We start from the raw sequence: 12,067 nt of genomic DNA on the forward strand, positions 1-12,067 counted from the left end.
TCCTGATTAAATTGTGACCTGAGGCTGATGTGAGACGTTGAAGGTGACTCGTCTTCCTGCCGCGTCTCTTCCTGATCTGAGCGTCTCGCCCGCAGACGACGTCGGGGTGGAACGAGCTGACGGCGGGTCAGAACTTCACACAGGGCGACGTGGAGATGAACCGACTGTGGTACCAACACACCGCCGCCACCAACGCAGCCGGCTTTAAAGGTCACGACAGCTTCCGCTTCACCCTCAGCGACCTGGACAACGAGTCTCCGGCTCAGAGCTTCTTCATCTCGGTGCACGTGGTGCAGAAAGGTCAGAGGTCACAGAGAGTTTTAATGCAGAGAATTCAGCAGTAACACTTTTATCCAGGTCATGATTTTATTTCATGTTTTCTCGCACTCACACACACTCACACACACAGGGCCCTGTGTGGCCCTGCTTCATTCATTATTGAGTGCGCCCCCTTCCTGCCGGTTTTACCAGTCGGATGAACACGCTGCCGTGGGTCCGCGGCCCTTCTGGCTTGGCGCCCTGTGATCCTGGAGGAACAGAGAGGTGAGAAATGGCCGACCTCCTCGGCTGCTGAATAATTAATGGCGGGGAGGTGGAGCAGCTGTGGAGGGCGCCGCCTCACCTCCTCTGGGTGCTTTTTAGTTGAAAAGTTGAACTTGGGCCCCGACTGTCACATGTATTATGTAGGCAATCGCTCGGTCCCCTCTGACACCTGAACGCTCCCTCTGACTGCCTCCAGGGGACGTCGTGGTGCTGAGCAGGCCGGTGCACCTGAGGGAGGGGCAGCGTGTCGTCCTGAACACTGACATCCTGCTGGCATCAGACTCGACTGGCCGGCCCGAGGAGCTGGTCTACACGGTGTCTGACCCGCCGCGTCACGGCCTCGTCCACGCCGTCCACCGGCCTGGAGTCCCGCTACTCAGCTTCACCCAGCTGGACGTGGCCGCGCACCGAGTCTGCTACACCCACGACAACAGCCATGATGCCGAGGCTGACTCCTTCAGGTGAGCGTTGGAGCTCAGAGCAGCTTCTTTTAATGACAACCGCTGTGCAGGTGAAGGCGGAGCTTGATTTTTAAAAAAACAAACACTCCGGGTTTTCTCTCTGCTCTCGGCTACAGTGCAGTCTGTCAGCTTTCAAACCATTGCTGTGTGTTCCTGTGTTACACACAGTGTGTTCTTTAGTATATTTAAGTTTACCCCACCTGCCCTCCGAGGCCATCTGCTAGTGTTCTCCGGACCAATTCATTGATTTAAGGACACTTCCTGGAGGTTCTTTTCTGACTGTGCATTAAAGATTTGAGATGCTTGCTGGAACTCCGTCACTGTGTCGAAACACTGAATCTCAACTTGAATTTAAGTTTGCAAAGAGGGCAAAGTCACAGGCAGCCGAATCTGCAGAGCAGCCAGAAGAGTGTGTTTGTGTGGCACCACTGCTGCTTCTTAAAAAACATTGTACACTTTGTGAGGAGATATCAGCTTTATCTCCTGCGAGTCCCTCTTCCTCCACCTCCATGTTGTTCCACCCCAACCAGTAGCAGCAGATGGCCGCTCCTCCCTGAGCCTGGTTCTGCCGGAGGTTTCTTCCTGTTAAAAGGGAGTTTTTCCTTCCCACTGTCGCCAAAGTGCTTGCTCATAGGGGGTCATATGATTGTTGGGTTTTTTTCTTTGAATGCAGGGTGGGTAGGGTCTACCTTACAATATAAAGTGCCTTGAGGCGACTGCTGTTGTGATTTGGCGCTATATAAATAAAATTTAATTGAGTTCTGCAGGTGGTAGCTGGTTCTGCTCACAAACGGTCCTCCTGCTGCAGGTTCTGGTTAGAAGAAGCTTCTAACCAGAACCTGCAGGACCAACAGGAACCTGACCAACCAGCATATGTCAGATGGCAACTATTAAACACAGTGAATTTTCAAAATAAAAGTGATGCTTTCAGAGTGGTTAAGGTCTTATGAAGTTTTAAAACGCTGTTGTTGTTAAATAAGAAATAGAATTGTCAAGAAGAATATTTTAGTCCTTAAATCACTTTGTGTCCAGATACAAGTTACAATGACAGAATAAAATGGATGTTTGTGATGATGAATAAAAGGCTGAGGATCCTGTGAAAATCTGCACACTGTGAGAGGAGGAATTCTCTGCCCTCCCTCCCCCCCCCCCCCCCCCCCCCCCCAAACACACACACACACACACAAAACTATCACACACAACATTTGGCCAACAAAAGAAAACTGGGCACGGAAACGAGAGGAAAAAAGGCTCAGCATCAGGAGACGAGAGGCTTTCTCTGCTGCAGTATGTTTATCTGCTTTTCCAGCCAATTTGGCAGCGGTTAGGGTTTTGAGGAGGAGGAGGGGAGCATGCTGGTGTGTGCAGACCCCGGGTTTGTCACCCAGACCTCTGCTGCCCCAGCCGGCTGGCTATCTGGCTCCAGAACACCCATCAGATCACAGCCAAGACTGAGAGAGAGAGCCACACTCTGACGGCTTCCAGAGCAGCTGAATTATAATGAATTACAGTAGTCCAGCCTGGAAATAATAAATACATGAACTAGTTCTTCTGCATCACTCTGAGAAAGGGTGTTTCTAATTTTAGCGATCCTGCACAAATGGAAGAAAGCAGTCCTACATATTTGTTTAATATGTGCACTGAATGACATGCTGGTCTGGTGTTACTGGAGTAAGTATCTGGTTAGATACCATATTTGTAAGATTTTTAGGTTTGAGTACAATAACCTCGGTTTTATGTGAATTTAGAAGCAGAAAATTAGAGGTCATCCAGGTGATGACTTTAAGACATCCCTGCAGTTTAAGTAGTTGGTGTGTGTTATCTGGCTTCACACATAGATAAAGTTGGGTGTCATCTGCATAGTGAAAGCGTGTGCTGTGTTTCCTGTGGAGCTCCAGCTGATTATGTCTGTTTAAATTGTGGCTGTGTAGAGCCGATAGCGAGTGAGGTCATCATTTATCATCAAACATCAATTGAACGAAATAAAACTTGACAAGCTGCGGGAATTAATAACTGCTTCCGCCGATTAGATTCCTCCATCAGCTGACTCCAGTGGTTGTAGCTGTGGTGCATGAATGTGGAAAACTGATAATTGAACACTTTCTTTACTACCTCACACCTCAGTACCTGCATTCATGTTAGAGCTATACGAATGACTTTAATTTATTGATGTTTTCATTTTGTGTGTTTTCTTTTTGATTGGCTGCTGGGGGACAGTAATTTCCAGACTTTTGGAAGGAAGAATTTCTTATCTTGCGAGGTTTAGAGTTAGAGTTTAGGCTTCACTTACATGAACAAACTGGTATCAGTCAGATAAAGAAGATTCAACTACACTGCATTTCCTTTAATTCTGATCACGACACCCTCTTTTAGAGTCTGAGCTTGAGCTGTGGCTGGATTTACCTTTAACTGATGATGTGTGTTAGGACTCAGGTGCACACGTGTGTGTGTGTGTGTGTGTGTGTGTGTGTGCATGTGTGTGGTGACAGCAGATGATGAATGTGTATTATTAGAAAAATAACAACAACGTTGGCACGACAGCGACCGACAACCAGAGCACGGCCGTCCCTGGGCAAATGTGGACGCTACTGCAGCCAGATGTTACACCAGGACTGTGTGTGTGTGTAGGCCTGGGGCAGTTTGTCAGCTGCAGGGCTAAGAGGCAGATTGTGTTGGCACAGAGCAGAGAGGACAAAACACACACACACACACACACACACACACACACACACTGGTTTGGAGGACACTGCCTCAACCTGAGGACAATGTCCTGTATAACATGTTCTCCCATCGGGAGGCGCTGCAGAACTGAGTTGACGCTAAATATCAGATCAGTCTCTAACTGCTTCCACTCTTCTCTCCTCAGTTTTGTTGTTACAAACGGTGACTCGTCTCGCAGCTCCACCCTCCACTTCACCATCGAGCATGGTGACCGCATCCCGCCCACGCTCAGCCGCAACGTTGGCCTCCGGCTGCAGGATGGCTCCACAGTGACCATCACTTCGGACCAGCTGCAGCTCACCGACCCCGACACTACCACCGCCAACCTGGGCTACGTCATCACGCAGCTGCCGCGGCGCGGGAAGCTGATGTTGAGAGGCACGCCGCTGCCCTCGCCGCCCCGGTTCTCCCAGACGGACGTGGACGACCTCCACCTGACTTACCAACACGACCCGAGCAGCCCTGCGAAGATCGACGGGTTCTACTTTATGCCGAGCGACGGACACAACAGGGGCTACCTGGAGTTTGGGCAGCTGAGGGAGGAGCCTGCTGTGTTTGACATACAGGTGAGCCACGAATGCACAACACAACTCGGAGGAAGTAACAGGAAGTAACACAACACAGGAAGTCTGAACATTTCAGTTCAGTTTTACTTATATAAGCAAAAATCACATCAACAATCACCTCAAGGCGGTTTTTTGATAAGGTAAAGATTCTACAATAATACAAAGTAAACCTCAACAACCACATGACCCCTGTGACGGGGGGGCAGTGGGAAGGAAAAACTCAATTTAATCAGGCAGAAAACTCCAGCAGAACCAAACACTGACTGCAGGGTCAGAGGTCAGTGTGGATCAATCCACAGGTAGAGTTACTCTATTCATCTCACAGCAGAAACGCGAAATTTTAATAATAACTAAAGCAGGTCAGACGGAGCCCAACAAACAACGATCTGGACCTCTGCACACGGCTTCAAACCAGCAACTTCCAGCAGTGAAAATGGACCAAACACAGCAGGTGCTGGTCCTGATCTGGAACCAGTTCCAGGTTTCCACTAAAAGCCTGATTTTGACCCATAGTTGGATTCCTCCCCACAGGTTACCTGCTGACAGGCAGCCAGGTGGCTAACACCATCGCCTCGAGCCTCTGAGACTCCGGATGCCACCTGTGATTGGACCAAACATCGAATAGTGTGTGTGAGAAGGGTATCAGTGAAGTGTGTGTGTGTTCTGTTGGTCTGTTGGTGGTCAGGGAGCATCCATGAAAAGCAGCAGAGGATCCCCTCACAGAGGAGCTGCTTATGTCTGCAGCACAAATCTCTGACCTGTAGATTTTATATCTGTTTGTGTTTGGACTTAACAGAGGCAACCCGGATAATTGAAACTGGGCTCCTTCCTCTGTTCATTAAAATATTAGAAACCGAAAGAGCTGCAGGTCACTGAGATATTAAAGCACCTTGTCTTATTCAGATGTTCTGTTCCTGCTCTGAAAAGGAATTACACACACCAAAAAAGAGCTGAAGTCAGAGGACGGCATAAGCTTCATCAGTCTCAGCAGAATCGTCCATGAACAGACTCATACACAGGACATCGGTGACACCTGGTGGTCAGGCAGCTGAACTGCAGGCAGCCTCTTGTTGTACTACAGTGTGTGAGAGTGACGGGTAAAATAACACACACTGATCAGTTTCCTGTTTCTGCTGCTTCACAAAGTTCTCTGAAATATCCAGAACATAAAAATCCTGAGATGTAGTGCAGCAGACCGTTTTCAGGAAAAGGAGGCACTGAGAGAACGAGGGGGAGATTATTTGTGCTCAGTTTGGTGACAACAGCAGCGTAAGAATCTGTCGCTTTCACAGATTTGAGTTTCTGTAAAGTGCTGACAGAACGACACTTTCTTGGGAACCCGTAAGCCTGACTGAAGCCCGACTGTTATCTCTGCATGACCGACAAATCATCCTCATCCTCTCCTCTGAACTTCGTCTGAAGACACGTCCCAGAAAACCCTCTGTTTGTTAAACTGTTCATTCAGGTCCTGAAGTGAGATGATGAGTTGATGACGGATGCACAAACGAAATGCTTCCCTAAAGAAAATAAAAAAGTTTTTTGCGTGTGTTTGACTCGTTTGGTTTCTTTTCGATTCCTGCTGCTCAGTTTCCTCTGATCTTCGTCCCCCTAAAGTGCTCGCTGTTTCTGTGTTACTGATTTAACTTCCTGCTGTGTTCAGGTGGATTGGGTCGACCGGACGCCTCCCACTCTGACCACCAGGGGGAGTCCCAGCACCGTGGTGGATCTGGGCGGCGGCCGTTACGGAATCTTCATCACCAGCAGAGAGCTGCAGGCCTCAGACCCTGACAGCCCCACAGAGGAGCTCGAGTTCTCCATCAGCAGACCTCCACACTTAGGATACCTGGAGAACGTCGCCACAGGTGTGCGAGGAAACTGATGGTTGCTTACACAGGCTCACCTGTGCGGGGCTCACGTGCTTCTCCTATTGTGCAGTCAGATTAAAAGCCTTCCTTCTCTTCCTCTTCCTTCTCTCGCTCCATCAGGGTCGTACATCAAAGGTCGTTTCACGCAGCGTGACGTGGATCGGCGAGCCGTGATGTTCGTCCTCCCCGCTGACATGGAAGTGACGTCTGACAGCTTCCTGTTTGTCCTCAGAGATCCGGCAGGAAACAGCGCGTTGCCTCAGACGTACGTTACATCACATCCTGTCTGTCTGCTCGTGGTTACTCTGTGAACATAAATGAAACCTTCGGTCAGGTGGGGGTGCTGTCTGACTCTAACAGCCTCTTCTTTTTCCTGCAGGCTGGAGCTGTCCTGGTCTCGAGTGGAGCTGTCGGCGACCTGCTACAGAACCTGTGAGACGGCCGGGACACTTCAGATCCACGTGCAGCGCAGCGGGAGGAGCGCTGACCCTGCCTACATCGCCATCCAGGTCACGCCTCGCCCGCCTCCTGGTTTATAATATATAAAACATGAAGTTCCTAACCGCTTTGTCTGCTCAGATTCTGTTTTAAGTCTGAGTGCAGTCGCAGACTCTCAGACGTCTTCCTGAGTGTTTCTCAGTTTTCAAGCCGCTGTGGTAAACCTGCGAAAGACTCCAGCTTTTACGAACTCAGATTAAAAGCAGCTGAGAATCGAGTGAAGCCGACGTGTAACGAGCAGGAACCTATAGCTCTGTTTGTTTTGGACTAAAATCCTGACGTCTTCTTTTTCAGGTGGACGAAGGATCAGCCAAAGTTGGCAGAGATTTCACTCACAGCACTGCGAGTCTCATCCAGTTCGATCCAGGTCTGACCGCCGCTTGGACTTTCACCGCCTCATCATGTGACCTGTTGTGGCGCAGTGTGCAGTTCTGGTCTAACAGCTGTTTTTTGTTGTGCTTCAGGTGTGAAGGTGAAAACCTGGAACATTTACCTGATAGACGACGGCCTGGAAGAAAACCACGAGAGCTTCACGGTCACGCTGAGAAACCCCCAGAACGCCGTCCTGGGACCAAGGAGCTCGGCCACCGTGGAGATCATCGACCCCCGCCGAGGTGACATGATCGATCTGATCAATGAGTCCAATGAATGAATTTAACTCTACAAACAGAGAAATAAATACAATAAAATTGTCTGTGAGCGGGATTTAAAAATGATTCCAGTCGATTTGAAATGAAAACTGCTGCTCCATCAAACCATCCTCACACCATCACAGTTCGGACTTTAAGCCGCTGGTCAGTCTTAGATTCGACTGAACGTTAAAGGATCGTTTCTGTGTCTCAGGAAGCTGTGACCCAGATGACCTGTGGGTAGAAGATGATCAGCGCCCCCTTCCTCCTCCTACTCCTCCCCCTCTCCCTCCTCAGCTCCCTGATCCTCTGCAGCCAGAGGAGGAAGAGGAGGTTCCGGTCATCAATATAGAGACGGAGCTGCTGTGGGAGAACCAGCCTCACCCGCCTCGAGGAGACGTCCCGAATCGACACCACCTGGACTACAAAGAGGTGGAGCCACGAGACCCAGAGCCCCACAGCAATGGCTACACCCCCCACAGCAGCCACCTAAACATTCAGCAGCACACTGGAAGCAGTACTGGGAACACTGGGAGCACGGTGAGACACAGACAGAACATGAATCTGAGTTCTTTAAACTTTAAACAGTCAGAGTGAAGGATTGTCACACGATCAAATCAGCGAACAGGAAGTTGGGCTCAGATGGGCACCGCCTGCGCTCTCAAACAATATCTGTTCACAGATTTGTGATCCATTTTCTCGTGTGTGTGTGTTTGTGTGAGTGTGTGTTTCTGTAAATTCTGAATTTTGTGTTGTTGTTCAGGTCCGTCTGTCTGCACAGAGGGGGCCTGAGGACGAGCAGGAGAAGGTTTGGACGGTAAGACGCTCAGCCAGTTTATGCAGAGACCGACTGAAGCTCACTGTGTTAATGTCTCTTCCTCCTCCTCCCTCCAGTTCCACAGTCTGACTCCTCTCCGGCTGGAGGAGCTGCAACCGGGCGATGTCGAGTGGAGCTGGTCAGCTCACGGTCGCCCCCTGCAGGAACTCCAAGTTGGAGATTCTCCTCAGATGACTCATCAAGCTCAGAAACACCAGCCCGACCTCCGCCAGCACAAGGCACACACACACACACACACCTGCACACACACACCGGCATACACACACACACACACAATCTCTCTCACACACACACACACACACACACACACACACCGGAGTAACCTTTGACCTCCGGCTATCTGTGTGTGTTCAGGTGGGGAAGTCTGTGAGCAGCTCATGTCCTGATGGCTGGACGCACCACAGGAGACGATGTTACATCCTCAGCCCGTCCGTGGCGAGCTGGGCCAGCGCCGACAGAACCTGCTCGCTGCTGTAAAGAAGCCGCTTTCTCCTCTGACTCAGTTTCCGTTCTGTTTCTGGTTTGCTGATCGATCTTTGGTTTCAGATTTGGTCACTCGGCTGAGATGTGACACAAGTCAGAATCATCACTGATGTCCATGACATGTTTAAAACATGACCACGAGTCTCGCTGTAACACATCTGACGGTTTAAAGGAGGTCCTCACAGAGTTTCTTACAGCTGTGTGTGGCAAACAGCCTGCAGCTGTAAAGCAAGGAAAAGATTGAACCATCGTAGTGACTGTTTGATTTTTATTTTAACTTAATGAGCATTTGAAAACCGTGCTTCATTTAATTAAGGCAACGATGCTGAGCCAGCCTGAGGTCATGCACCTCTGTGCTGCACGTATGAGCAGGACGGAAATATTAATCAGTAAAGAACCTGCTCTCTGATGTGACCTTTGCTCTCCTCTCCTCTGGCAGGTTTAACAGCAGCCTGACTGACGTGCACTCCAGGAGAGACGTGAGCTGGCTCTGGAGGTTTGCAGGGAAGAAGCCATTTTGGATCGGTGGGTGTTTCCTCAATAATGATAACCAGTAATTAATCAAGTTAATTAATAGTTAATTTAGCTGTTTCCTGATGTTTCTTGGCTTTTGGGTCATGTTGACTTTTATCCACATTTAAAGAACTGAAAGTCTGAACAAACCCCAGCAGGCCTCTGCAGTTTGACTGGGAAACAGATTTTATTTCACTGTTTTTTAGGATGTAGCACAGATATGTGAGACTGTATGCCTGCAGGCTGAATCTGGTCCCTCACAGATTTTCACTTTGGGCTCTTAGTAACACCTCGCTGGACCTGCAGGCTCAGAGAGAATCAAAGGTGATGCTGACGTAGGAGGACTAAACGAGCAAAGTTCTGTTTTCAGAGATTTGGAGTTTGGGGCATCACTTTGAATATGTGGCAAAGAAAGCAAAGCCACTGTCTTTTTTAAACTCTGTTCTCAGAGCAATCAAGCTGTCATTGTTACCTGGCAGGAGGCTGTGCTGCAGGTAAACTGCAGGATTATTGTCACACAGGTGCTGAGTTTGTTCTCACACACCTGAACACAAAGGAAGCTTTGTGGTGTTGGTGTGGCCCTCTGCTGCAGGCGCTGAGCTCCAAGCATGTTGTTCTGGTTGTTTCACTCTTGAATCTGACATCTTTTGATGCTTTGAACTCTTTGGAAACTTTTAAGCTCGCAAACCTGAGCAGGTTTTCTTTATTCATAAGTTTTATGGCCGATTCTGATGACGATGAAAGGTTTTTGTTTCAGTGACTCTGATTTGGAGCTCCAGTGGATGAAATGTTGTATCCTGAGGCCTGGTGCATGTCAGGCTTTGCTTCCAGACTGACGGCTCCTCTCTCTGCTCCTCAGGTCTGTCTGGAGGTCCAGGACGCTCATCGTGGGCTGACAGTCGCTCGCTGTCTTCCTCCAGACTGAGGGGGGCGCCGGTGAGCCCCGGTGGGCCCGAGAACGACTCCAACTGCGTGCTGGTTCAAAACCCGAGAAGTTGGATCTCCACGAGCTGCTCTGCAGAAACTCAGCACTCATTCATCTGTTCATCGCCAGCTCAAACTCACTGAGACATTCATAGCCAGTGGCCTTCATATTTAACGTGATGAGGTGATGCTGCTCTGTACATTAGTTTCATACTTTGTCTTAATAAAGCTGCTGCACAAACACAAATATGAGTCAGCAGTTTTGTGACTTCTTTCCTCACATTTTCAGATAGGTTTGTATTACAGTATAAACTGTGTCAGTGATTGGAATCAATGTTTAAAGAGAGTTAGCCAGTTTGAACAGATGAGTTTTGACTTGAATGAGGAGAGAGAGCCAGTATTCCTGATATCAGGAGGAAGGGAATTCCAGTGCCCCGGTGCAGAGCGGCTAGAAGGAAGAAATATACAGCTGAGTGTCATCAGCATGACAGTGAAACTTAATATTACATTTCTGAGTATGTAACCAAGTGGAAGCATGTAAAAAATTAATAGAAAAGGCCCTAATACTGAACCCTGTGGCACACCAGCAGAAACAGAAAATGAACCTAAAAAGTGAGATTTAAGTTGAATGAAATGAGTGCAACCTGAGAGATATGAGGTCAACCAGGCTACGAGGATATGACTAATGCCAAAGTCTTTTCAGAAGGATAGTGTGGTAAATCAAAGGCTGCACTCGGAGAAGGGTGAGGATGGTGAGGACACCGCAGTCACCTGCCATCAGGAGGTGATTGGTCGTTTTTAATATTTTCTGTGCTGTGATTTGGGCGAAAACCAGACTAGAATTGTTCATAGAGATTATTATTATTGACGTGTGTGAAGCTAAGAGGTGTCAACATTCTCAGTAATTTTAGAAATTAAAGAGAGGTTAGATATCTGTAGAAAGTTATTGAAATTATGGGAAATTGTTAAGAATTGGAGTAACGGATGCAGTTTTCAATAATGAAGTAACAACTCCAGCGCTAAGGGAAAAGTGAATAATATGGTTATATTCTAAAGAGCAATCATTGCCTTCCTCGTGCATGTTTGAGATCCTGAGCACCTTCTTTGCAGGTGCTTGGAGAGATTCGGTTTTACGTTAGCTTTTCTGTTCTCTGCACAAATTACACTTTTCTGTTACACCGTTTTTAATGTTTTTGGAAATTAATTTCTGAATTTGAAATCACATTTATTCCGCACTGATACAAATACCTTGCACTGGAATAATGTTTTACCTCGCTTTTAGATAATAAACCCACGTTTCCACAGAAATTGTTATCAAGACACGGCTAAATATTGACCAGCTCTCTGACAAGGTGTACAAACACAATTTCAGGATATAGTTGCTGGAATTTGTATTGGGAATGAGGACCAATCGGACTCAGGACATTCTAAACCCTTCCTTAAAGCAAACCTTCTAATAAACATTCAATGGTTACTTGAATAGTTTTAAAAAAGAAATATTTTCATTCTGAATTTCTTTTAGTGCAGACTAAAAACATGATAACTTAATACTAATTAAAAGTAAAGCGGTCAGAATTCTGAAACGTCTCGGCAAACTGGTGGTTTTTCAGTGTGTATTCTATATTCTAACATGCGGTCTTGTCAATCAAATCACAGAAATAACAGATACTTGATGGCAGTTAAATTTAGAGCAGTGAAAATTTCTGAAGGTTGTATGTTGCTGCTTTGACTTATTATTAATTTAGATCTCAGTCCTGCTCAGAAGACAGAGTTCCATCCAGAGATTCTTCCGGTACGTGGGAATAAAGACTTGTTAACCTTGAGTGCTGCTCTCCGTGTCTGTCTCTGCGCTTGGGTTCACGTTTCGTACCGTCCTCCGTGCCTGCCTCAGTGTCTCCTGCTCTCGTCCCTGGTTGATGGTGTCTCTAGCTTCACATATCCCAGAACAAAATCGCAGTTACCAGAGTTTGATCCCCGGCGGTCGTGTCGCAGAGTGGGGAGGAATGATTAGACACATGAACGGGTT

General features: G+C 47.9%; 1 protein-coding gene across 6 annotated transcripts in view; it reads left to right on the forward strand.

Annotated features, from left to right (window-relative positions):
• The window catches only part of frem1b (Fras1 related extracellular matrix 1b), a 50,440-nt gene extending 40,152 nt beyond the window's left edge, over positions 1-10,288 (forward strand). For 5 of the 6 annotated variants that reach the window (XM_085151955.1, XM_085151959.1, XM_085151957.1 and 2 more), the window contains 11 exons: positions 96-300; positions 740-1,004; positions 3,871-4,291; positions 5,952-6,153; positions 6,277-6,421; positions 6,536-6,665; positions 6,949-7,021; positions 7,119-7,268; positions 7,498-7,823; positions 8,047-8,100; positions 8,178-8,576. In XM_085151955.1, coding sequence (XP_085008081.1) covers positions 96-300; positions 740-1,004; positions 3,871-4,291; positions 5,952-6,153; positions 6,277-6,421; positions 6,536-6,665; positions 6,949-7,021; positions 7,119-7,268; positions 7,498-7,823; positions 8,047-8,100; positions 8,178-8,450 — 2,244 coding nt within the window. In that variant the 3' untranslated portion in view covers positions 8,451-8,576. Of the gene's footprint in view, positions 1-95; positions 301-739; positions 1,005-3,870; positions 4,292-5,951; positions 6,154-6,276; positions 6,422-6,535; positions 6,666-6,948; positions 7,022-7,118; positions 7,269-7,497; positions 7,824-8,046; positions 8,101-8,177; positions 8,595-9,043; positions 9,130-9,976 lie in introns of those variants that run through there. The other variant, XM_085151960.1, reaches the window with a different exon arrangement.
• Positions 10,289-12,067: the final 1,779 nt, after the last annotated feature.

The sequence above is a fragment of the Neolamprologus multifasciatus genome, chromosome 23 (assembly GCF_963576455.1).
Source record: "Neolamprologus multifasciatus chromosome 23, fNeoMul1.2, whole genome shotgun sequence".
NCBI lineage: Eukaryota > Metazoa > Chordata > Actinopteri > Cichliformes > Cichlidae > Neolamprologus > Neolamprologus multifasciatus.